General features: G+C 44.7%; 1 protein-coding gene across 1 annotated transcript; it reads left to right on the top strand.

The window, feature by feature from the left end:
- The first annotated feature begins 16,732 nt into the window (after window positions 1-16,732).
- Window positions 16,733-17,808, top strand: LOC130338150 (DNA damage-regulated autophagy modulator protein 1-like). Its single transcript, XM_056553976.1, has 2 exons — window positions 16,733-17,096; window positions 17,183-17,808. The coding sequence occupies exons 1-2, from the start codon at window positions 16,972-16,974 to the stop codon at window positions 17,781-17,783; spliced, it is 726 nt and encodes a 241-aa protein (XP_056409951.1). The 5' UTR covers window positions 16,733-16,971; the 3' UTR covers window positions 17,784-17,808.
- Window positions 17,809-24,378: the final 6,570 nt, after the last annotated feature.

Raw genomic sequence — 24,378 nt, forward strand, 5'->3', positions numbered from 1 at the left:
GGATAGTGCGGGAGACGCTGATTAAAAGGTAGCGCAGATCCGGACAAGGTAGGGCTCATTTTAATCAGCATCTCCCGCACTATCCACCACACCAGTACCTGTGGATAGTGCGGGAGAAAACAAGTGACAGTGCGGGGAGGAGACACCGCTGGTCACTGATTTAAAGTAGCCACGGTTGTGCTGTTAATACTTAACAAGCAGACGCTGCTGCGGCCGCTTTAAATCAGGGACCAGAAGACTTATCGGCGTATAACACGCAGGAAGACTTGTTGCCTTAAATGTAAGTTTTAAAAGTGCGTGTTATACGCCGATAAATATGGTACATGCAGGAAAATTAATGCGTTTAAAATTGTCATCTTCTGACCCCTATAACTTTTTAATTTTTGCGCATATGGGGCAGTATGAGGGCTCAATTTTTGCGCCGTGATCTGAAGTTTTAAGCGGTACCATTTTTGCATTGATAGGACTTATTGATCACTTTTTATTAATTTTTTCATGATATAAAAAGTGACCAAAAATTCACTATTTTGGATTTTGGAATTTTTTTGCACGTACACCATTGACCATGCGGTTTAATTAACGATATATTTTTATAATTCAGATATTTCCGCACGCGGCGATACCACATATGTTTATTTTTATTTACACAGTGTTTTTTTTTTTATGGGAAAAGGGGGGCGATTCAAACTTTTAATAGGGAAGGGGTTAAATGATCTTTATTCACTTTTTTTCCCACTTTTTTTTGCAGTGTTATAGCTCCCATAGGGACCTATAACACTGCACACACTGATCTATTACATTGATCACTGGTTTCTCATAGGAAACCAGTGATCGATGATTCTGCCGCTTGACTGCTCATGCCTTGATCTCGGGCACTGAGCAGTCATTCGGCGATCGGACAGCGAGGAGGCAGGTAGGGAGCCTCCTGCTGTCCTGTAAGCTGTTCGGGATGCCGCGATTTCGCCGCGGCTATCCTGAACAGCCCACTGAGCTAACCGGCATACTTTCACTTTCACTTTAGACGCGGCGTTCAACTTTGAACGCCGAGTCTAAAGGATTAATAGCGCGCGGCACCGCGATCAATGCCGTGCGCTATTAGCCACGGCCCGACCCGCTATTATAGATTGGGAGCGGACACATGACGTTCCAGTACGTCATGTGTCCTTATGGAGTTAACTTACTAAGGGGTGACTAGGGTATAACTAGGGAAGCGGACCCTGACAGGGACTGTGACTTTGGGGCCCCCCCAAACAAGGGACAGTATGAAATACGTGCCAGGACACCACAAACCCCCTTACTTAAAACAAGTAGACCCCGACGCCTGTCCCCTAAGGCAGAGGGACTAGGACAAGGACAGAATTATTAAAGAGTCTATACATCCTGACAACATTTTCTTTTAATTTGCCTAGTATTCTTACTAAACAATTATGAAGCTATCTAACATTTAGTCTCTAGCTCCTTAGACATTTTTATAGCTCTTTCTATACATTTATGAGGCTAACTAGACGTTGAGCTCACTAGACATTGGATGAAGCTGTCTAACATTTAGTCTCAAGCTCCCTGGATTTTTATACAGAGCTCTCTATACATTTAGTCTCAAGCTGTCTAGACATTTTTGAAAACTCACCACATTTTCTTTTGTTTTGCCACGATGAGTCACCTGTTAGTACACAAAAGTTATATTGGCTTGCCTGAGGCTATCTACCAATAAGTTTAGCCACCAGGGTCTATTGGCTACACGCTTCTTACCTCTAGAACACAACAGTATACCCTTACCTAGGTTACCTTTAGAAATATGTGTTTAATTTTAGCACTCAAAAGCATCTACTGGCCAGGTAGAGCATTTCATACACGTAATAAAGAAAAGAGAGATTAGTGTACCTAACAGTGGCAGGAATAGAATTTCAATAGGCTACAATTCCTAAAGTGTTTCTTGAGTGTGAGACATATTTTTATTTTACTTTGTGTATTGAAGAAGACTGAGATAAGTACATTTGAGTGAGCTATTTGAGGTACTATGTGTGCACGTACTGCTTAAAAGTTAGTCTTAATACCTTAAGGGTAGTTCACCCTGAGTAGTCCTTTGAGACTCTCGCAACATCACCCCCGGGCTGGCAGGAGTCTCTTCACATAGAGATTCTGCGGAAACTTCAGTCCCCGAGGGACCAGCTTGAAGGCTGGACACAGGAGCAACATCTTCGGTTGGACTGGGAGATTCTCTGAAGTCAGGTAGAGAAGGTGTAGCAGGACTTGGAGTAGCCACAGGAGCAGGACTGGTGCTGGGGGAAGCAACCAATGGTGGCTGACTGGATGGAGCAGCTATTGGTAGCTGGCTGGGCGGAGCAACCAGTGGAGGCTGGCTAGGTGGAGCAACAAGGGGCAGCTGGCTTGCAGCTGAACATGGCATACCCCAAAACATGACAGGTTGGTGAGAAGAGAATAAAGGAACGTCCATACTGGGATGAATTCCTTCTCCTGGTACATATTCCCTGGCTGGCCTGGCTGGAGGAGAAGTAGGGAGAAGTGCAGGAGGAGGGGGTCCCGGTAAGTCTTCCTTCAAGCACACTTTTATTCGGTTTTGGTGGACCACCTGTGGCTCAAACCCTTTTTTCTGTATCTCATACACATCTGTGTCGGGATAAGGAATTGCAGTAATAGTATAGGGTTCTGTTTCCCATAGAGAATCCAGCTCATGAGTTCTTGGGAATTTCCTGAGCCAAACTTTGTCTCCCAGCTGCAGGGGTTAAGCCGAGGCATGCCGACTTTTTTTGCTGTCGGCCCTGGGCTTCGCCCATTTTTTCTCCACAATGTCTCGGGCTTCTTTGATTCTCCTGCGATGTTCAGAGACCCAGTCCTGCAAGACTTGAGGGGAGTTATTGAAAGGGGCCTGTAGCCCAAAAGTTCTGTCCTTCGGCAATTGACCATGTCTTCCCATCATGAGAAAGAAGGGGGTATACCCTGTAGAACAATGAGTAGTGTTGTTGTAGATTTCCAATAACTCAGGCAGTAGTCGGGGCCACTCTTCATGTTTCGAGACAGAAGCTGCTCGGAGCATATGGATAAACACCTGGTTGATCCTTTCACAGAGCCCATTTCCTTGAGGATGGTAAGCTATCGTTCCGAGCTTCTTACAATCATGCAGCTGGCAGAGTTCCTGGAACAACTGAGCTTCGAAGGCCGTCCCTCGATCAGTGAGGACTGCTTCGGGACACCCCAAGGGCTGGATCCAGTGGCTGTAGAAGAGTTATGCTGCCGTCTTGGCGGTCAGATCCTTGACAGGAACAACAACCATCCACTTAGAGTAATGTTCCACCATGGTCAAGGCATAGCAATAGCCAGATCCAGTGGGGGTCAGCTTCACATGGTCAAGGGCAACCATTTGATTTGGCCTCTCAGTATGGATGGGGTGCAAGGGTGCTCTTGCATCTTTTTGGGGGTTCCTGATGAGATTGCATGTGGTGCATTCAGCACACCATATTTCGATGTCTCCTCGCATTCCTATCCAATAAAATCTTCGGTGAATAGTGGCCTCTGTCTAATGGATTCCAAAATGCCCCGACTGGTCGTGATATGCATTCAGGACCATAGCTGCATCTCTTCTGGGGATTACAATTTGATGCACCCGTTCTCCAGACACCGGGTCCAATGAGTTTCTGTATTGCAGCCAATTATGGAGGAATAGGCGATTTCGCTGTCGCCACAACTGTCTCAGTTCAAAGTCCCCTTGCTGCTTGTGGAGTCGAGTGGGCACCTTCTTGTGGAGGCAGTAATTCAAGAGGTCCCCTATGACCCAGTTTTCATCCTGCAGAGTCTTCCACGTGTATTGGTCTTCAGGGACTTCCAGAGGTCCAGGTTCGTCACCCTCTTGGGCCGTTAGAGCATTCTGGCTCATGAACCGTTGGTAGAAGGGTGGCATTTCCACATCTTCCCATTCGTCCCCTGCAGGGGGTTCTTCACCTGGGGCCATCCGGGAGAGAGCATCCGCATTGACATTGGATTTTCCACTGCAGTACTTAATACTGAAGTTATAATTGGCCAACCGGGAGACCCAGCACTGTTCAATAGCCCCCAACTTAGCAGCGTTCAAGTGGGCCAAGGGATTGTTGTCCGTATAGACCGTGAAGGGGGTGGCCACCAGATAATCCTTGAATTTTTCAGTGATGGCCCAGACCAGGGCCAAGAGCTCCAACTTGAAAGAGCTGTAGTTGTCATCGTTCATTTCCGCGCCTCGAAGATGACGGCTGGCGTAGGCTATTACCCTCTCTTTACCATCTTGGAGGTGAGATAAGACGGCTCCCAGTCCTTCGAAACTGGCCTTAGTATATAAGCGGAACGGCTTACCGTAGTCAGGATAGGCCAAGATAGGAGGTTCTGTAAGAAGGTACTTTAAAGCTCGGAAGGCAGTTTCTTGGTCTTCAGCCCATTGTGTCGGGAGCCTCCCATTATAATTTTCCTTGGCAGTACCCCTCAGTAAGGCAGTCAAGGGGCCAGCAATTTGTGCAAAGTGAGGGATGAAAAGTCGGTAGTAGCCGGCAAATCCCAGGAAACTTATGACGTCTCGTACTGTCTTGGGTGTAGGCCAGTTCCTCACAGCACTTATTTTCTGGGGGTCAGGTTGGACACCATCGGCACTTACGACAGGTCCTAGATAGTGCACTTGTGGCTTTAACAGGTGACACTTGGATGGCTTGACCTTCAGTCCTTGCCGTATAAGGACCTGGAAAACTTCTCTTTTTTTTTAAATCTGATATTTTTATTAAGATCTAAAACATACAGGACCCTGACCCATTCCAAAAATCTGCCACCCAAACCTTTCCATCGCCGGCCTGAGGTAGCTACAATCTACCCTGTCGAAGGCCTTCATGGCATCTATCGACAGGATGGATCGGAGCCCCTACTCCGGCATATGAATATTAGCAGACAGCTTAATCAAATTATCATGACTATTTCGGCTCGGTACAAAGCCGGTTTGGTCAGTAGCAATAATTTTGTTACAAACCTTTGCCAATCTCATTGCCAAAAACTTGGCAATAGTTTTGGCATCTGAATTTAATAGAGAGATGGGTCTATATGAATCAGCTGAAAGAAGGTTCTTTCCCATTTTTAACAGCAGAATTATGTTTGCTTCACGCATAGTCAATGGGAGAGACCTACTAATACAGGATTTTATTACAAGCAAGAGGCGAGTATTATAGTGCCAAATCTTTCTTTTAGTGAAAAAACAGCAGCAAAAGAGTTAACGGAAATAAGAAGAGAAAAAACACAGGTGAACGCAGGTGATAGCAGGTAGGTAATCAGCAAGGTATCCACCAATCAGCACACGGCATAGGTTATAAGAGGTATAGGCATTCCTTAACCCCTTAACCCCTTAAGGACCAGGCCATTTTACACCTTAGGACCAGAGCGTTTTTTGCACATCTGACCACTGTCACTTTAAGCATTAATAACTCTGGAATGCTTTTAGTTATCAATCTGATTCCGAGATTGTTTTTTCGTGACATATTCTACTTTAACAAAGTGGTAAAATTTTGTGGTAACTTGCATCCTTTCTTGGTGAAAAATCCCAAAATTTGATGAAAAATTTGAAAATTTTGCATTTTTCTAACTTTGAAGCTCTCTGCTTGTAAGGAAAATGGATATTCAAAATAAAAAAAATTTTTATTCACATATACAATATGTCTACTTTATGTTTGCATCATAAAATTGACATGTTTTTACTTTTGGAAGACACCAGAGGGCTTCAAAGTTCAGCAGCAATTTTCCAATTTTTCACAAAATTTTGAACCTCGCTTTTTTTCAGAGACCAGTTCAGGTTTGAAGTGGATTTGAAGGGTCTTCCCATTAGAAATACCCCACAAATGACCCCATTATAAAAACTACACCCCCCAAAGTATTCAAAATGACAATCAGTAAGTGTTTTAACCCTTTAGGTGTTTCACAGGAATAGCAGAAAAGTGAAGGAGAAAATTCACAATCTTTATTTTTTACACTCGCATGTTCTTGTAAACCCAATTTTTGAATTTTTACAAGGGGTAAAAGGAGAAAATGTATACTTATATTTGTAGCCCAATTTCTCTCGAGTAAGCACATACCTCATATGTCTATGTAAAGTGTTCGGCGGGCGCAGTAGAGGGCTCAGAAGGGAAGGAGCGACAAGGGGATTTTGGAGAGTACGTTTTTCAGAAATGGTTTTTGGGGGGCATGTTGCATTTAGGAAGCCCCTATGGTGCCAGAACAGCAGAAATAACCCACATGGCATACCATTTTGGAAACTAGACCCCTTGGGGAACGTAACAAGGAATAAAGTGAGCCTTAATACCCCACAGATGTTTCACGACTTTTGCATATGTAAAAAAAATATTTTTTTTTCCCACTAAAATGTGTGTTTCCCCCCAAATTTCACATTTTTGCAAGGGTTAATAGCAGAAAATACCCCCCAAAATTTGTAACTCCATCTCTTCTGAGTATGGAGGTACCCCATAAGTTGGCATGAAGTGCATTACGGGCGAACTACAATGCTCCGAAGAGAAGGAGTGATATTTGACTTTTTGAGAGCAAATTTTGCTCGGGGGGCATGTTGCATTTAGGAAGCCCCTATGGTGCCAGAACAGCAAAAAAAAAAACACATGGCATACCATTTTGGAAACTAGACCCCTTGAGGAACGTAACAAGGAATAAAGTGAGCCTTAATACCCCACGCGGGTTTCACGACTTTTGCATATGTAAAAAAATATATATTTTTTTTTCACTAAAATGTGTGTTTCCCCCCAAATTTCACATTTTTGCAAGAGTTAATAGCAGAAAATACCCCCCAAAATTTGTAACTCCATCTCTTCTGAGTATGGAGGTACCCCATAAGTGGACCTGAAGTGCACTACGTGCGAACTACAATGCTCAGAAGAGGAGGAGCACCATTGAGCTTTTGGAAAGAGAATTCGTTTGGAATGGTAGTCAGGGGCCATGTGCATTTACAAAGCCCCCCGTGGTGCCAGAACAGTGGACCCCCCCCACATGTGACCCCATTTTGGAAACTACACCCCTCACAGAATTTAATAAGTGGTGCAGTGAGCATTTACACCCCACTGGCGTTTGACAAATCTTTGGGACAGTGGGCTGTGCAAATGGAAAATTACATTATTCATTTTCACGGATCACTGTTCCAAAAATCTGTCAGACACCTGTGGGGCGTAAATGCTCACTGCACCCCTTATTACATTACATGAGGGGTGTAGTTTCCAAAATGGGGTCACATATGGGGGGGGTCCATTGTTCTGGTACCATGGGGTCTTTGTAAACACAAGTGGCCTTCAATTCCGGAAAAATTTTCTCTTCAAAATCCCAATGGCGCTCCTCCTCTTCTGAGCATTGTAGTGCACCCATAGAGCACTTTACATCCACATATGGGGTATGCTCTTACTCATAAGAAATTGGGTTACAAATTTTGGGGGGCTTTTTTTTATTTTCCCTTGTGAAAATGAAAAATTTAGGGTGACACCAGCATTTTAGTGAAAAAAATATTTTTTTTTCACTTTCCCATCCAACTTTAATGAAAATTTGTCAAACACCTGTGGGGTGTTCAGGCTCACTATACCCCTTGTTACGTTCCGTGAGGGGTGTCGTTTCCAAAATGGGGTCACATGTCTGTATTTATTGTTTTGTGTTTATGTCAGAACCACTGTAAAATCAGCCACCCCTGTGCAAATCACCAATTTAGGCCTCAAATGTACATGGTGCGCTCTCACTCCTGAGCCTTGTTGTGCGCCCGCAGAGCATTTTACGCCCACATATGGGGTATCTCCGTACTCAGGAGAAATTGCGTTACAAATTTTGGGGGTCTTTTTTTCCTTTTACCTCCCGTGAAAATAAAAAGTAAAGGACAACACCAGCATGTTAGTGTAAAAAAAAATTTTTTTTTACACTAACAGGCTGGTGTAGACCCCAACTTTTCTTTTTCATAAGGGGTAAAAGGAAAAAAAGCCCCCAAAATTAGTAACACAATTTCTCCCGAGTACGGAGATACCACATATGTGGCACTAAACTGTTTCCTTGAAATACGACAGGGCTCCAAAGTGAGAGAGCGCCATGCGCATTTGAGGACTAAATTAGGGATTGCACAGGGGTGGACATAGGGGTATTCTACGCCAGTGATTCCCAAACAGGGTGCCTCCAGCTGTTGCTAAACTCCCAGCATGCCTGGACAGTCAGTGGCTGTCCGGAAATGCTGGGAGTAGTTGTTTTGCAACAGCTGGAGGCTCTGTTTTGGAAACACTGCCGTACAATACGTTTTTAATTTTTTATTAGGGGGACAGTGTAAGGGGGTGTATATGTAGTGTTTTACCCTTTATTATGTGTAAGTGTAGTGTAGTGTTTTTAGGGTACATTCACACTGGCGGGTTTACAGGGAATTTACCGCTAGGAGTTTGCGCTGCGGTGAAAAATTTGCCACAGCCCAAACTTGAAGCAGAAAACTTACTGTAAACCCGCCAGTGTGAATGTACCCTGTACGTTCACATGGGGGGGCAAACCTCCAGCTGTTTCAAAACTACAACTCGTAGCATGTACTGACAGACCGTGCATGCTGGGAGCTGTACTTTTGCAACAGCTGGAGGCACACTGGTTGGAAAACCTTCAGTTAGGTTCTGTTACCTAACTCAGTATTTTCCAACCAGTGTGCCTCCAGCTGTTGCAAAACTTCAACTCCCAGCATGTACTGATCGCCGAAAGGCATGCTGGGAGATGTAGTTATGCAACAGCTGGAGGGATCGCAACTACAACTCCCAGCATGCAGAGACAGCTGTTTGCTGTTCAGGCTTGCTGGGAGTTGCAGTTTTGCAACATCTGTAGAGCTATAGTTTAGAGACCACTGCATAGTGGTCTCCAAACTGTGGACCTCCAGATGTTGCAAAACTACAACTCCCAGCATGCCCAGACAGCAAACTGCTGTCTGGGCATGCTGGGAGTTGTAGTTTTGCAAGATCTGGAGGTGCACAGTATAGAGATCACTTTGCAGTGGTCTCAAACTGTAGACCTCCAGCTGTTGCAAAACTTCAACTCCCAGCAAGCCTAAACAGCTCTCTGGGCATGCTGGGAGTTGTAGTTTTGCAACATCTGGAGGGTTACAGTTTAGAGACCACTATAGTGGTCTCAGACTGTAGCCCTCCAGATGTTGCTAAGTAACTTACCGGCTTCCGTTGGATCCAGGGAGCTGCGTCGCGGTCCTCTTCTTCCGCCGATCGTCGCCCGCTGCCGCCGCTGATCGTCGCCGCTGCCGTCGCCGATGGGTAAGTGGATCTTCGGCGCCGGTCCCTGTCGGTTTCCCCGTTCTGCCCCGCCTATTGTGGGAGGGCAGGACGGGGAAACCGAAAGTAAACCCCTCCGCCCCTGATCTGCTATTGGTGGTCGCGTCTAGACCACCAATAGCAGAGATAGGAGGGGTGGCAACTCTGCCACCTCACTCCTATCGCTACAGGGGGATCGTGGGTGTCTAGGACACCCGCGATCCCCCTTCTATTCCGGGTCACCGGGTCACCATAGACCCGTATGACCCGGAATCGGCGCAAATCGCAAGTGTGAATTCACTTGCGATTTGCGCCGATCGCCGACATGGGGGGGTCTAATGACCCCCCTGGGCATTTGCGCGAGGTGCCTGCGCGGCGGGGACCGAAATTCCCACGGGCGTACAGGTACGCCCTTGGTCCTTAAGTACCAGGGAGCAAAGGCGTACCTGTACGCCCTTGGTCCTTAAGGAGTTAAAGGGGTTATCCAGGGAAAAACTTTTTTTTTAAATATCAACTGGCTCCAGAAAGTTAAACAGATTTGTAAATTACTTCTATTAAAAAATCTTAATCCTTTCAGTACTTATGAGCTTCTGAAGTTTAGGTTGTTATTTTCTGTCTAAGTAATCTCTGATCTCAGTTTAGAAGAGGTTTGCTATGGGAATTTGCTTCTAAACTGGGCGGTTCCCGCGAGATTCTATCTCTGTCCCTCTCTCCACTATTCAGCATTACGCGCCCGTTACCTCACAGGCTCCTCAGACTGCCGTGTCATTGGAGTCTTCAGATTCTCAGTATTTTCTCCAACTAGTTGTTTCTCTTTACTCATTTAGCCCTCTGGTTTTCCAATAGTCTCTTGCTGGACAAATATTAACCCCTTAAGGACCCAGCCATTTTACACCATAGGACCCAGCCATTTTTTGCACATCTGACCACTGTCATTTTAAACATTAATAACTCTGGAATGCTTTTAGTTATCATTCTGATTCCGAGATTTTTTTCGTGACATATTCTACTTTAACATAGTGGTAAAATTTTTTGGTAACTTGCATCCTTTCTTGGTGAAAAATCCCAAAATTTGATGAAAAATCTGAAAATTTTGCATTTTTCTAACTTTGAAGCTCTCTGCTTATAAGGAAAATGGATATTCCAAATAATTTTTTTTATTCACATATACAATATGTCCACTTTATGTTTGCATAATAAAATTTACATGTTTTTACTTTTGGAAGACACCAGAAGGCTTCAAAGTTCTGACGCAATTTTCCAATTTTTCACAAAATTTTCAAAATCACAATTTTTCAGGGACCAGTTCAGGTTTGAAGTGGATTTGAAGGGTCTTCATCTTAGAAATACCCCACAAATGATCCCATTATAACTGCACCCCTCAAAGTATTCAAAATGACATTCAGTCAGCATTTTAACCCTTTAGGTGTTTCTCAGGAATAGCAGCAAAGTGAAGGAGAAAATTCACAATCTTCATTTTTTACACTCGCAAGTTCTTATAGACCCAATTTTTTTATTTTTACAAGGGGTAAATGGAGAAAATGTATACTTATATTTGTAGCCCAATTTCTCTCGAGTAAGCACATACCTCATATGTCTTTGTAAAGTGTTCGGCGGGCGCAGTAGAGGGCTCAGAAGCGAAGGAGCGAAAAGGGGATTTTGGAGAGTACGTTTTTCTGAAATGGTTTTTGGGGGATATGTTGCATTTAGGAAGCCCCTATGGTGCCAGAACAGGAAAAAAAAAAACATGGCATACAATTTTGGAAACTAGACCCCTTGAGGAACGTAACAAGGAATAAAGTGAGCCTTAATACCCCACAGGTGTTTCACGACTTTTGCATGTAAAAAAAGAAAAATAAAATTTCACTAAAATGTGTGTTTACCCCCAAATTTCACATTTTTGCAAGAGTTAATAGCAGAAAATACCCCCCAAAATTTGTAACCCCATCTCTTCTGAGTATGGAGGTACCCCATAAGTTGACCTGAAGTGCACTATGGGCGAACTACAATGCTCAGAAGAGAAGGAGTCATATTTGGCTTTTTGAGAGCAAATTTTGCTCGGGGGCATGTCGCATTTAGGAAGCCCCTATGGTGCCAGGACAGCAAAAAATACCCACATGGCATACCATTTTGGAAACTAGACCCCTTCAGGAATGTAACAAGGAATAAAGTGAGCCTTAATACCCCACAGGGGTTTCACGACTTTTGCATACGTAAAAAAAATTATTTTTTTTTTCACTAAAATGTGTGTTTCCCCCCAAAATTTCACATTTTTGCAAGAGTTAATAGCAGAAAATACCCCCCAAAATTTGTAACTCCATCTCTTCTGAGTATGGAGGTACCCCATAAGTTGACCTTAAGCGTACTACGGGCGAACTACAATGCTCAAGAGAAGGAGTCATATTTGGCTTTTTGAGAGCAAATTTTGCTCGAGGGGCATGTCGCATTTAGGAAGCCCCTATGTTGCCAGGACAGCAAAATAACCCCCACATGGCATACCATTTTTGAAACTAGACCCCTTGAGGAACATTACAAGGGGTACAGTGAGCATTTACTCCCCACTGGTGTCTGTCAAATCTTTGGAAAAGTGGGCTGTACAAAATTTTTAATGTGCACAACCCACTGTTCCAAAGATCTGTCAGACACCAGTGGGGTGTCAATTCTCACTGCACCCCTAGTTTCCGAAATGGGGTCACATGTGTTTTTTTTTGTTTTTTTTCCGTTTGTCAAAACCTCTATAACAATCAGCCACCCCAGTGCAAATCACCTCAAATGTACATGGTGCACTCTCCCTTCTGGGCCTTGTTGTGCGCCCCCAGAGCACTTTGTGCCCACATATGGGGTATCTCCGTAGTCGGGAGAAATTGCATTTCAAATTTTGGGGGGCTTTTTTCCCTTTTACCTCTTGTCAAAATGAAAAGCATAGGGCAACATCAGAATGTTATTGTAAATGTTTTTTATTTTTTTACACTAACATGCTGTAGCATGATGTAGACCCCAACTTCACCTTTTCATAAGGGCTGAAAGTAGAAAAAGCCCCCCAAAATTTGTTAGGCCCTAAACTGTTGCCTTGAAATACGACAGGGCTCCACAGTGAGAGCGCCATGTGCATTTGAGGCCTGAATTAGGGATTTAATAGGGGTGGACATAGGGGTATTCTACTCCAGTGATTCCCAAACAGGGTGCCTCCAGCTGTTGCAAAACTCCCAGCATGCTTGGACAGTCAACGGCTGTCCGGCAATACTGGGAGTTGTTGTTTTGCAACAGCTGGAGGCTCCATTTTGAAAACAGTGGCGTACCAGACGTTTTTAATTTTTATTGGGGAGGGGGACTGTGTAGGGGTATGTGTATATGTAGTGTTTTTTACTTTTTATTTTATTTTGTGTTAGTGTAGTCTAGTGTTTTTAGGGTACAGTCACATGGGCGGGGGATTACAGTGAGTTTCCCGCTGCGAGTTTGAGCTGCCGCACAAAATTTGCTGCATCGCAAACTTGCAGCCTGATACTCACTGTAAGCCCCTGCCCATGTGAATGTACCCTGTACATTCACAGGGGGGGGGGGAATCTCCCAGCATGCACAGTCTATCAGTGCATGCTGGTAGTTATAGTTTTGCAACAGCTGGAGGCACACGGGTTGGGAAACGCTGAGTTAGGAAACAGACAATGTTTCCCAACCAGTGTGCCTCCAGTTGTTGCAAAACCACAACTCCAAACATTCTCAGGCATGCTGGAAGTAGTAGTTCGGCGACATCTTTAGAGCCAGATGTTGCTGAACTACATCTCCCAGCATACTTGGAGTTGTAGTTTTGCAACATCTGGAGGACTACAGTTTGCAGACTACTTATACAGTGGTTCCCAATCTGTGCCCTTCCAGATGTTGCAAAACTACAACTCCCAGTATGCCAAAACTGTCCAGGCATGCTGGGAGTTGTAATTCTGCAACATCTGGAGGGCCAGATGTTACAGAACTACAACTCCCAGCATGACTGGACAGTAAGGGCATGCTGAGGATGTGTAGTTTTGCAACATCTGGAAGGGCACAGTGGTCCCAAAACTGCGGACCTACAGATGTTGCAAAACTCCAAGGACTGTCTGGGCATGCTGGGAGTTGTAGTATACAGGGCTTTATGGCGACGTGCATTGCTGTAAAGGGCCCGACCGCGGCTGAAGATCCACTCACCTGTCGCCGCCGCCGTCTTCATCGCCGGGATCCGGGTCTTCAGGGACGAGGTAAGTAACGGGGCCGGGCCCCAGCACTCCCCCGTCGCGTCCTCCGGTCTTCCTCCTGTCCTCTCCGGACTTCCAGGGGCCGGGCAGGGCGGGAGGAAGTAACCGCCCCCCACCCACCCCGTGCGATTGGTCGGTTAGCTAACCGAAGAATCGCAGGGGATAGGAGGAGGTGGCACCTCGCTCCTATACTTTAGCATGGTCCTGGCCTTCTGTGACAGCCGGGATCATGCAAAATTACCGGGCGGTCGGGTCCCAGAGACCCGATCAGCCCGGTATCGCCGCAGATCACAGGGGCGATTTCCCTAGCGATTTGCGGCGATCACCGACATGGGGGGCCTACATGGCCCCCCTCGGCGTTTGCCCTGGATCCCTGCTGAAGGATTTCAGCAGGGATCCGCTTGCGATCTCCACCGGGTGAGCGGCGGAGACCAGGAAAAGACCATGACGTATGCATACGTCATGGGTCCTTAAGGGGTTAAGAATATTACTTTAATATTAATATTTCATTAATATTAATAATATATTACCTTTCTGTCATTGACATTGTGTCCCAGTCACTGCCACACATTAGACTTGTGCACTACAAAATTTTTTGTTCTGTTTCGTTTCGTTTTTTCGTTATGGAAAAAACTTTTCGCTTCGGTAATATTTTCGGTTTTGATTCTTCGGATACATTCAGTATTCGGGTGTTCGGGCTGATTTTTTTTTCGGATACATTCGGTATTCGGGTGTTTGGGGTTGATTTTTTTCGGATACATTCGGTATTCGGGTACATTCGGTAAATCTTTTTATTCTTTTTTTGGACTTTAGCGATCCTAAAAAATTATGGAGATGCCTTTTTTATTAAAGTTTCGTAGGGTACCATAAAAAAAATCATAACAAAAAAGATACAGTAGTGATGGAAAAAATTGTATCTAACGAAATGTATCTTTTTTATTATGAAATGTTTATTAATTTTTAAACAGGGATCAATTTATGTGAGCGGGTAAAGCACTAAAAATGTAGCCGACAATAATGAAAATGTAGTGTGTGCGTGTTTTTCACTTTTTTTTAAAAAAATATTTTAGGTAGTACTACTACTCCCAGCATGGAACACACTCTTCCATGTTGGGAGTAGTAGTTACCTGTACTAATTGACAGATCGCTGGGGTCCCTTGCGATCTTATTGTATAGATGGGGCGAAAGCTCTTCTATGGTCCCCTGCACTCACGTATATATACACATATTCATATTTCCCGCAGAGCTGTGATATGTCTCGCTACGATATGTCTATTAATGCAGGTACTACAGCTCCCAGCATGGAGCAGAGTGTGCTCCATGTTGGGACTATTAGTACCTGCAGTAAGGGACAGATCCCAGCGGATGTCACTCCTCCTGACACCTTCTGCAATGTCCTGATGTGAATGTCGGGATCAGCTGTTCTCATGGCTACAGAGCTGGGAGAACAGCTGACGCTGAGCCGTAGGTATACATGGTATATCTACTGCCCAGCAAGAACTTACAGTGAGCCTGCAATGTGTATACAGTATACACATTGCTGGCTCACTTAACCCCTTGCTGAGCTGTGCGCTATGCGCAAGCCCAGCAAGGGAAGAGTGAACTTACACTGCTGGACAGTGTAGGTTAACCCTTTGGGCGGTATACACTATATACAGCTATCTATAGATAGCTGTATATAGTGTATACAGAAGACGAAGTCCGCTTACTTCTCTCGAGTACTGGGCAGGTCTGTGTAGCTCCGCCCCTAGTGATGATGTCATTAGGGGGCGGGGCTACAGAAAGGAACAAGGCTAGTTAATCTGAAGCTCTGTTCACATTGTCCGTTTTGTATAATGTGAACAGACCTTTCTGGCAGTGTCTACCCAGACAGGGAGACTCCAGCTGTTGCTAAACTACAACTCCCAGCATGCCCAGACAGCCAGAGGCTGTCTGGGCATGCTAGGAGTTGTAGTTTTGCACCAATTGGTGGCTCCCTGTTTGGGTAGACATTGTATCATGGGTGCTCTCCCCAGCGGACAGCGGCAAAAATGTCATAACCATTTTTTTGTGTTTTTTTTCTTCTCGTTTCAGATCCGTGTATGCAGAGGATTACTGCGGATTCGATGGATTACGGTGGATTATTATTTTTTTCTTTTAATAAAATGGTTAATGAGGGCTGTGGGGGAGTGTTTTTTTAAATAAAATAATTTTTCCAATGTGTTGTGTTTTTTTTTATGAATTTTCAGGGTTAGTAGTGGAAGCTGGTCTTATTTACTGAATCCATTACTAAGCCAGGGCTTAGCGCTAGCCCCAAAAACAGCTAGCGCTAACCCCCAATTATTACCCCGGTACCCACCGCCACAGGGGTGCCGGGAAGAGCCGGTACCAACAGGCCCGGAGCGTCAAAAATGGTGCTCCTGGGCCTAGGCGGTAACAGGCTGGCGTTATTTAGGCTTGGGAGGGCCAGTAACAATGGTCCCCGCCCACCCTGGTAACATCAGGCTGTTGCTGTTTGGTTGGTATTGTGCTGAGAATGAAAATACGGGGAACCCTATACGTTTTTTTATTTTATTTTTTTTAAATAGTTGTAGTTCTGTAACATCTGTCCCTTCAGATTTAGCAATTTTCATGAAATTTTTGAAAATTGCTTCTCTACTTTGAAGCCCTCTAATTTAAAAAAAAAGCAAAAATATGTCCATTTTATGATGCCAACATAAAGTGAACATATTGTACTTGTGAAGAAAAATAAAATTTATTGTGAATATCAATTTTCCTTACAAGTAGAGAGCTTCAAAGTTAGAAAAATGCAAAATTTTCAAAATTTTCATTAAATTTGGGGATTTTTCACCCAAAAAAGGATGCAAGTAACGCCGAAAATGTACCACCAAAATGAAACTCAGAACTCAGAAACTTTTCCAGAAATGGAGGATGCTAACTTTTTGTATCTTATATGGAATTATTCCTATATTCATACATTTTGGAATCATCGATCTTATTGAAAAAAGGTATAACATTAAGATCGAACGAGACCCTTAGAGGCTTATCCTTGGAGATGTCGGGGAGTCTATATATAAGAAAAGTTTAATTAGACTATTTCCTTATGCAAAGGTGCTGTCCGGGCATGCTGGGAGTTGTGGTTTTGCAGCGGTTGGGGGTTCGCAGCTTAGAGACCACTGCTATAGAGGGTGCAAATGTATCCGAGCCCTGGAACTCAAATAATGTGAAATATGAGATGATCAAAATGGAGCCCCTGCACTAATTACTTGGGTTCTGGGGTCTGTAAGGTCCATAGTAGAAACATCAGGTTCTGTCCATAGCAGATACTAAATCATGGCAGCTCTAAGAAACAAGCAGTCATCGTGACATCAGACATGTGATGTCATAGACAGCTGGAGTCCTGACATTCCACTGACAGCCGCCCGAGCCTTCATTCTGTAGATTGTTACAGTGCGATTAGCAACTTCTATTTCTTCTTCTTGACTGAGATGGAGCTAAAAGGTTTGGGGTTCGTCCCCCTTCTGTTGGCGTTTTGGTGTGCGGCCTGGCTTGCCACCAGCTACATCGTGACGGTCGTCCTCGGCCATGCCGCCTCGCCACTGATGCACATCAGGTAAGATAAACAAGCACAAGATTCTTATTTCATGGGTTGGGAGTGAGGAAATATCCACAATAACATTGGTTTCTTTTCCTTCACAGTGACGTGGGAAATTTCTTTCCCGAAAACATATTATTGAGAATTGGTTTCATAGGGACATCCATTGGCACTTTGGTACTAACCTTTCTTATTTATAAGTATATGGTTATGCATACTGAAGAGTTCAGGGGTCATCAGGTCCTGATCCAGAGGATCCTGCTCGCCATTGTGTGGGCCTCCTGTTTTGGTACAGCTGTTATGCATGTATTGTCCCCCGAAGAATATCCCAGGATACACTTTGTCAGCACGATAATTTCCATTACATGTGAAGCCTTATACTACCTTGGGCAGTCCATCCAGATGTATAAATTACCAGGAGCAAACAAAGTCATCCACCATAGTAGATGCACCTGCTGTGGCCTGGCTTTTACCTGCGCAATTTTCTACTTTGGATATAAAACATTACAGGAATTATTCTATGATGATGAAGACTGGGACGAGATCCGTGAAATCACCACCATAATCATCGAGTGGGTGATGCTTCTACTGATCCTGATAAACACCGTGACCTATTATTCCACCATGCAGAGGTTAATGTTAACCGTCTCCAGGAACAGCTGCAAACTCTCTCTTAGAGTAAGAATTGATGACTTTGGGGTGTAGACCACCACGTGGGCCATCAAGTGGACTTCTGGGAGAGATACTGCACAGGACACGGAAAAACCATAAAAAAAATATGAGCTGGTGATATTACCTATACAAAAAATTAAAAAAAAATTAAAAAAAATATTGGTGTGTGACGTGTAATACCTACCGTATATACTCGAGTATAAGCCGAGTTTTTCAGCACCATTTTTCTTGCTGAAAACGCCCCCCTCGGCTTATACTCGAGTGATCTCTCCGCCTGTCAATCCCTTTTCAGTGGTCTTCAACCTGCGGACCTCCAGATGTTGTAAAACTACAACTCCCAGCATGCCCAGACAGCCATCGGCTGTCTGAACATGCTGGGTGTTGTAGTTTTGAAACCTCTGGAGGTCCGCAGGTTGAAGACCACTTCGGCCTTCGTCATCATCCAGGCCCCCCCCTCTTTTGTTTTGTACTCACCCCCCCAGTTTGGGTGAGCTGGTCCGGGCCATCTATGCTGCAGGGACCGTCCGGTGGGGAGGGATACTCATTCCGGGCTGTCCATTTTCACCGGAGGGCTCTCTTCATGCGCAACGTCCCTGTGCGTCGTCGTCAAGGCAACATCACTAGGACCAGCTCACCCTAACTTCCTGCCGAGGGGAGGTGAGTACAAAACAAAAAGGCCACAGTGGTCTTCAACCTGCGGACCTCCAGAGGTTTCAAAACTACAACTCCCAGCATTCCCGGACTGTCCGGGCATGCTGGGAGTTGTGGTTGTGCAACATCTGGAGGTCCGCAGGTTGAAGACCACTGATGAAGGGATTGACAGGCGGTGATGATGAAAGGGAGGGGGATGATGATTAAGGGGGGGGATGATGATGAAGGGGGGGGATGATGATGAAGGCCGCAGTGGTCTTCAACCTGCGGACCTCCAGAGGTTTCAAAACTACAATCCCAGCATGCCCAGACAGCCGATGGCTGTCCGGGCATGCTGGAGGTTGTAGTTTTGCAACATCTAGAGGTCCGCAGGTTGAAAACCACTGATGAAGGGATTGACAGGCGGTGATGATGATGAAGGGGGGGGGATGATGACGGGGGTCTGGATGATTACATGGGGGGATGATGTATTTCCCACCCTAGGCCTATAGTGAAATTAGGGGCCTCGGCTTATATTCTGGTCGGCTTATACTCGAGTATATACGTTAGAAAACCAGAATCATTATAACCTCCCTCTGCATTACCCTGTTTATTATTTTCCAAGCAAGCACTTTGTTCTAATTCGTCCACTCTCTGGCGTGCTCCTTGTATAAGGGGTTTGGGATACACTTTTTGTTTAAAACGATCCTCCAGGTTATCTAGTTGTTGCGGGCATTTTTGTGTGGAAGAACAATTCCTCCGGATTCTTTTCATTTGACTTAATGGAATTATCTTCTTCCATTGTTTCCGATGGCAACTGTTAAAGTCGAAGTAGTTCCTTAAAATAGGTGTCAGTATGCAAACAGCCATCCGGAATATAGATATTTAAATCCAGGGACTAAAATGTTTTTGGGGGACTGATGCAGCTCTGCCTTTGGGAATCTCTGGCTCTGCCATAGCGCTTTTTTTGAAGGGGCGTGTCGGCTGCCGCTTCGTCTGGTGGTCAACAAGCGCTATCTGGCCAGCGAGCCAGGGCCCCGTACAGGAGATCGCGGGGGCCCCCCAGCGGTCAGACCCCTCCCCCGCAATCTGAAACTTATCCCCTACCCTTGGGATATTGGATGTTTTTCAGCACTGGACTACTCCTTTAATTGCCTCCAAAATGAAGTTCCTCTAATGTATTTTTTTTCGGTCTTTATGTACCTTAGGTAGAAAATAAACATAAGGTACATTTAGGTTGGGGTTAAATATATATCATGTTTTTCCCTCTTAACTCCTTGGGGACGGAGCCCATTATAACCCTAAGGACGGGAGCATTTTTTGCAATTCTGATCACTGTCACTTTAAGCATTAATAACTCTAGGATGTTTTTACTTTTCATTCTGATTCCGAGATAGTTTTTTCATGACATATTCTACTTTATGTTAGTGGTATATTTTTGTCGATACTTGCATCATTTCTTGGTGAAAAATTCCAAAATTTGATGAAAGAATTGAAAATTTTGCATTTTTCTAACTTTGAAGCTCTCTGCTTGTAAGGAAATCAGACATTCCAAATAAATTATATATTTATTTACAAATACAATATGTCTACTATATATTTGCATCATAAAGTTGAGATGATTTTACTTTTGGAAAACATCAGAGGGATTAAAAGTTCAGAAGCAATTTTCCAATTTTTCACAAAATTTTCAAAATCAGAATTTTTCAGGGGCCAGTTCAGTTTTGAAGTGGATTTGAAGGGCCTTCATATTAGAAATACCCCATCAATTACCCCATTATAAAAACTGCACCCCTCAAAGTATTCAAAATGACATTCAGTAACCCTTTAGGTGTTTCTCAGGAATAGCAGCATAGTGAAGGAGAATATTCAAAATATTCATTTTTTACACTCGCATGTTCTTGTAGACCCAATTTTTGACATTTTACAAGGGGTAATAGGAGAAAAAGCCCCCCAAAATTATAACCCAATTTCTCTCGAGTATGGACATATCTCATATGTGTATGTCAAGTGTTCGGCGGGCACAGTAGAGGGCTCAGAAGGGAAGGAGCAACAATGGGATTTTGGAGAGTGAATTTAGCTGAAATGGTTTTTGGGGGCATGTCACATTTAGGAAGCCCCTATGGTGCCAGAACAGCAAACACAAAACACATGGCATACCATTTTGGAAACTACACCCCTCAAGGCACGTAACAAGGGGTCCGGTGAGCCTTAACACCCCACAGATGTTTGACGACATTTCGTTAAATTCGGATGTGTAAATGAAAAAAAACATTTTTCACTAAACTGCAGTTTTTTCCCCCAAATTTACCATTTTTACAAAGGGTAATGGGAGAAAAATCTCCCCAAAATTTGTATCGCAATTTCTCCCGAGTACGGAGATACCCAATATGTGGCCCTAAACTGTTGCCTTGAAATACGACAGGGCTCTGGAGTGAGAGAGCGTCATGCGCATTTGAGGCCTGAATAAGGAATTTGCAGTAGGGGTGGACCCGGTTACAAGGATGGGGCTTGTCTCCACCAAAACCCTACAGCAGTGTTTACCAAACAGGGTGCCTCCAGCTGTTGCAAGACTCCCAGCCTGTCAGGACAGTCAATGGCTGTCCGGCAACACTGGGAGTTGTGGGTTTGCAACAGCTGGAGGCGCTGTTTAGGAAACACTGCCGTATGAGACGTTTTTCATTTTTATTGTGGGGGGGGGGGGGGGGCGACGTGTAAGGGGGTGTATGTGTAGTGTTTTACTTTTTATTATTTGTTAGTGTAGTGTTTTTAGGGTACATTCAATTCCTTGAAGGAAACCCACTGTAAACCCACCCGTGTAAATGTACCCTGTACATTCACATGGGGGGGGGCGCGCCCCAAACCTTCAGCTGTGGCAAAATGACAACTCCCAGAGTGCACTGACAGACCGTACATGCTGGGAGTTGTAGTTTTACAACAGCTGTAGGCACACTGGCGGGGAACCACTGAGTTGGAAAACAGACTCTAGCTCAGTGATTCCAACCCATGTGCCTCCAGCTGTTGTAAGACTACAACTCCCAGCATGTACGGTCTGTCAGTGCACTCTGGGAGTTGTAGTTTTTCAACAGATGGAGGCACACGGGTTGGAATCACTGAGTTGGGAAACAGACTCTAGCTCAGTGTTTCCCAACCAGTGTGCCTACAGCTGTTGCAAAACTACAATTCCCAGCACGGCCAGACAGTCAGGGATGCTGGGCATGTAGTTCTGCAATATCTGGCCCTTCAGATGTTGCAGAACTACAACTCCCAGCATGCATGGACAGTCTGGGCATGCTAGGAGTTGTAGTTATGCAACAACTGGGGAAGAACAGTTTGGAGACCGCTAAGTAGTGGCCTCCAAACTGTAGCCCTCCAGATGTTGCAAAACTACAACTCCAAGCATGCCCAGACTGTCCAGGCATGCTGGGAGTTGTAGTTCTGCAACATCTGAAGGGCCAGATAATGCAGAACTACACGCCAAGCATCCCTGACCGCTGCTCCGTGGATGCCGCCGATGTCGCCTCCGAAGGTCCTGGTAAGCCGGGCCATGCTCCCCCCTCTCCGCCCGTGTTCCCCCGCTCTGTACCGACTTCCGATCTGTGGCCAGAGCGGGGGAAATGAACTCTAATCCCCCCGCCCCCCTCCTGCCATTGGTGGTCAGCCTGACCGACCAATGGCCGGGGATTGGAGGGGGTGGCAACACTGCCACCTCGCTCCTATCCTTTAGGCTGGTCGGAGCAGTCTCTGACAGCTCCGATCAGTCTTATTTTCCAGGAGATCGGGTCACCAGTGCTGCGATTTGCTGCGATCGCCGATATGGGGGGGTCTCAGGACCCCCCTAGGCATTGCCACGGGATGCCTGCTGATAGATATCAGCAGTCATCCCGGTCCGATCACCGCCCGGCGAGCGGCAGTGATCGGAAATGCCGAGGGCGTATAGATACGCCCTCCGTCCTTAAGTGACAGGACACGAGGGCGTATGCATACGCCCTTCGTCCCCATGGAGTTAAAGGGGTACTACGCACCTAGACATCTTATCCCCTCTCCAAAGGACCCCCGTGATATTGGTTGCGGCACCCTGCTGTCAGCAAACTTGCTCTGTGCGTAATGACGGGTGATACAGGGGCCAGAACATCGGCATAGCCATTGACTGTCCTGGCACGCTGGGAGTTTTGTAACAGCTGGAGACACCCAATTTGGGAAGCACTGCCGTAGGGTAATTTGGTGGTGGATGCAAATCCCTAATTTAGGCCTCAAATGCGCAAGGTGCTCTTTCACTTTGGAGCCCTCTCATATTTCAAGGGAACAGTTTTGGGTTACAATTTTTTTTCTCTTCTTTTACCCCTTAAGAAAAGGTAAATTTGGGGTCTACACCAGTATGTTAGTGTAAACAAATTACATTTTTTACACTAACATGCTGGTGTTGCCCCATACTTTTAATTTTCACAAGAGGTAAAAGGAGAAAAAATTGTATATTTTGACGCAAAGTGCTCTGCAGGCGCATAACATGGCTCAGAAGGGAGAGTGTACCATATACATTTAAGGCCTAAATTGGTGATTTTCACCGGGGTTGCTGGTAGTTACAGCGGTTCTGGCATAAACATAAAAAAAACACCCACATGTGACCCTATTTTGAAAACTACATCCCTCACGTAAAGTAACAAGGGGTATAGTGAGCCTTAACATCCCACAGGTGTTTGACAAATTTTCGGTAAAGTTGGAGGTGAAAATAAAAAAATGCATATTTTTTTTCACTAAAATACTGGTGTTACCCCAATTTTATCATTTTCACAAGGGGTAATAGGAGAAAAAGCCCCACAAAATTTGTAACCCCAATTCTTCTGAGTCAGAAAATACCCCACATGTGGATGTAAAGTGCTCTGCGGGTGAACTACAGGGCTCAGAAGAGAAGGAGCACCATTGGGTTTTTGGAGAGAGAATCTGGCTGAAATTGAAGGCCATGTGCGTTTAGGCCTCCATGGTGCCGGAACAGTGACCCCCCCCCCTACATCTGACCCCATTTTGGAAACTACACCCATAATAAGAGGTGCAGTGAGCTCACAGGTGTCTGATAGATTTTTTGAGCAGTGGTCTGTGAAAATGAAAAATGAAAATGTTTCATTTGTACAGCCCACTGTTCCAAAGATCTGTCAAATGCCAGTGGGGTTTAACCCCTTAAGGAACCAGCCCATTTTCACCTTAAGGACGCAGCCATTTTTTGCACATCTGACCACTGTAACTTTAAGGCTAGGTTCACACTACGGAATCTCTGGGCAGAATTTCTGCTGGAGATTTATCCGGCGGCACTAAGATCGCACAGACTGCATTGCCGTCCCCATAGATGGCAATGCATTTCTGGGTGGATCTTTTTGGAGATCTGCTCAGAAATGCATTGGCATCTATAGGGACGACAATGCAGTCTGCGGGGTCCTAGTGCTGCCATCTTGATCTCCGGCAGAAATTCTGCCCAGAAATTCCACAGTGTGAACCCAGCCTAAGCGTTAATAACTCTGGGATGCTTCTACTTTTCATTCTGATTCTGAGATAGTTTTTTTGTGACATATTCTACTTCATGTTAGTGGTAAATTTTTGTCGATACTTGCATCATTTCATGGTGAAAAATTCCAAAATTTTATGAAAAAATAGAAAATTTAGCATTTTTCTAACTTTGAAGCTCTCTGCTTGTAACGAAAACAGGCATTCCAAATAAATTATATATTTATTCACAAATACAATATGTCTACTTTATATTTTCATCATAAAGTTGAGATGTTTTTACTTTTGGAAGACACCAGAGGGCTTTAAAGATCTGCAGCAATTTTCCAATTTTTCACAACATTTTCAAAATCTGAATTTTTCAGGGACCAGTTCAGTTTTGAAGTGGATTTGAAGGGCCTTCATATTAAAAATTCCCCACAAATGACCCCATTATAAAAACTGCACCCCTCAAAGTATTCAAAAGTGTGTTAACCCTTTAGGTGTTTCACAGGAATAGCAG

Source organism: Hyla sarda, unplaced genomic scaffold, assembly GCF_029499605.1.
Source record: "Hyla sarda isolate aHylSar1 unplaced genomic scaffold, aHylSar1.hap1 scaffold_514, whole genome shotgun sequence".
NCBI lineage: Eukaryota > Metazoa > Chordata > Amphibia > Anura > Hylidae > Hyla > Hyla sarda.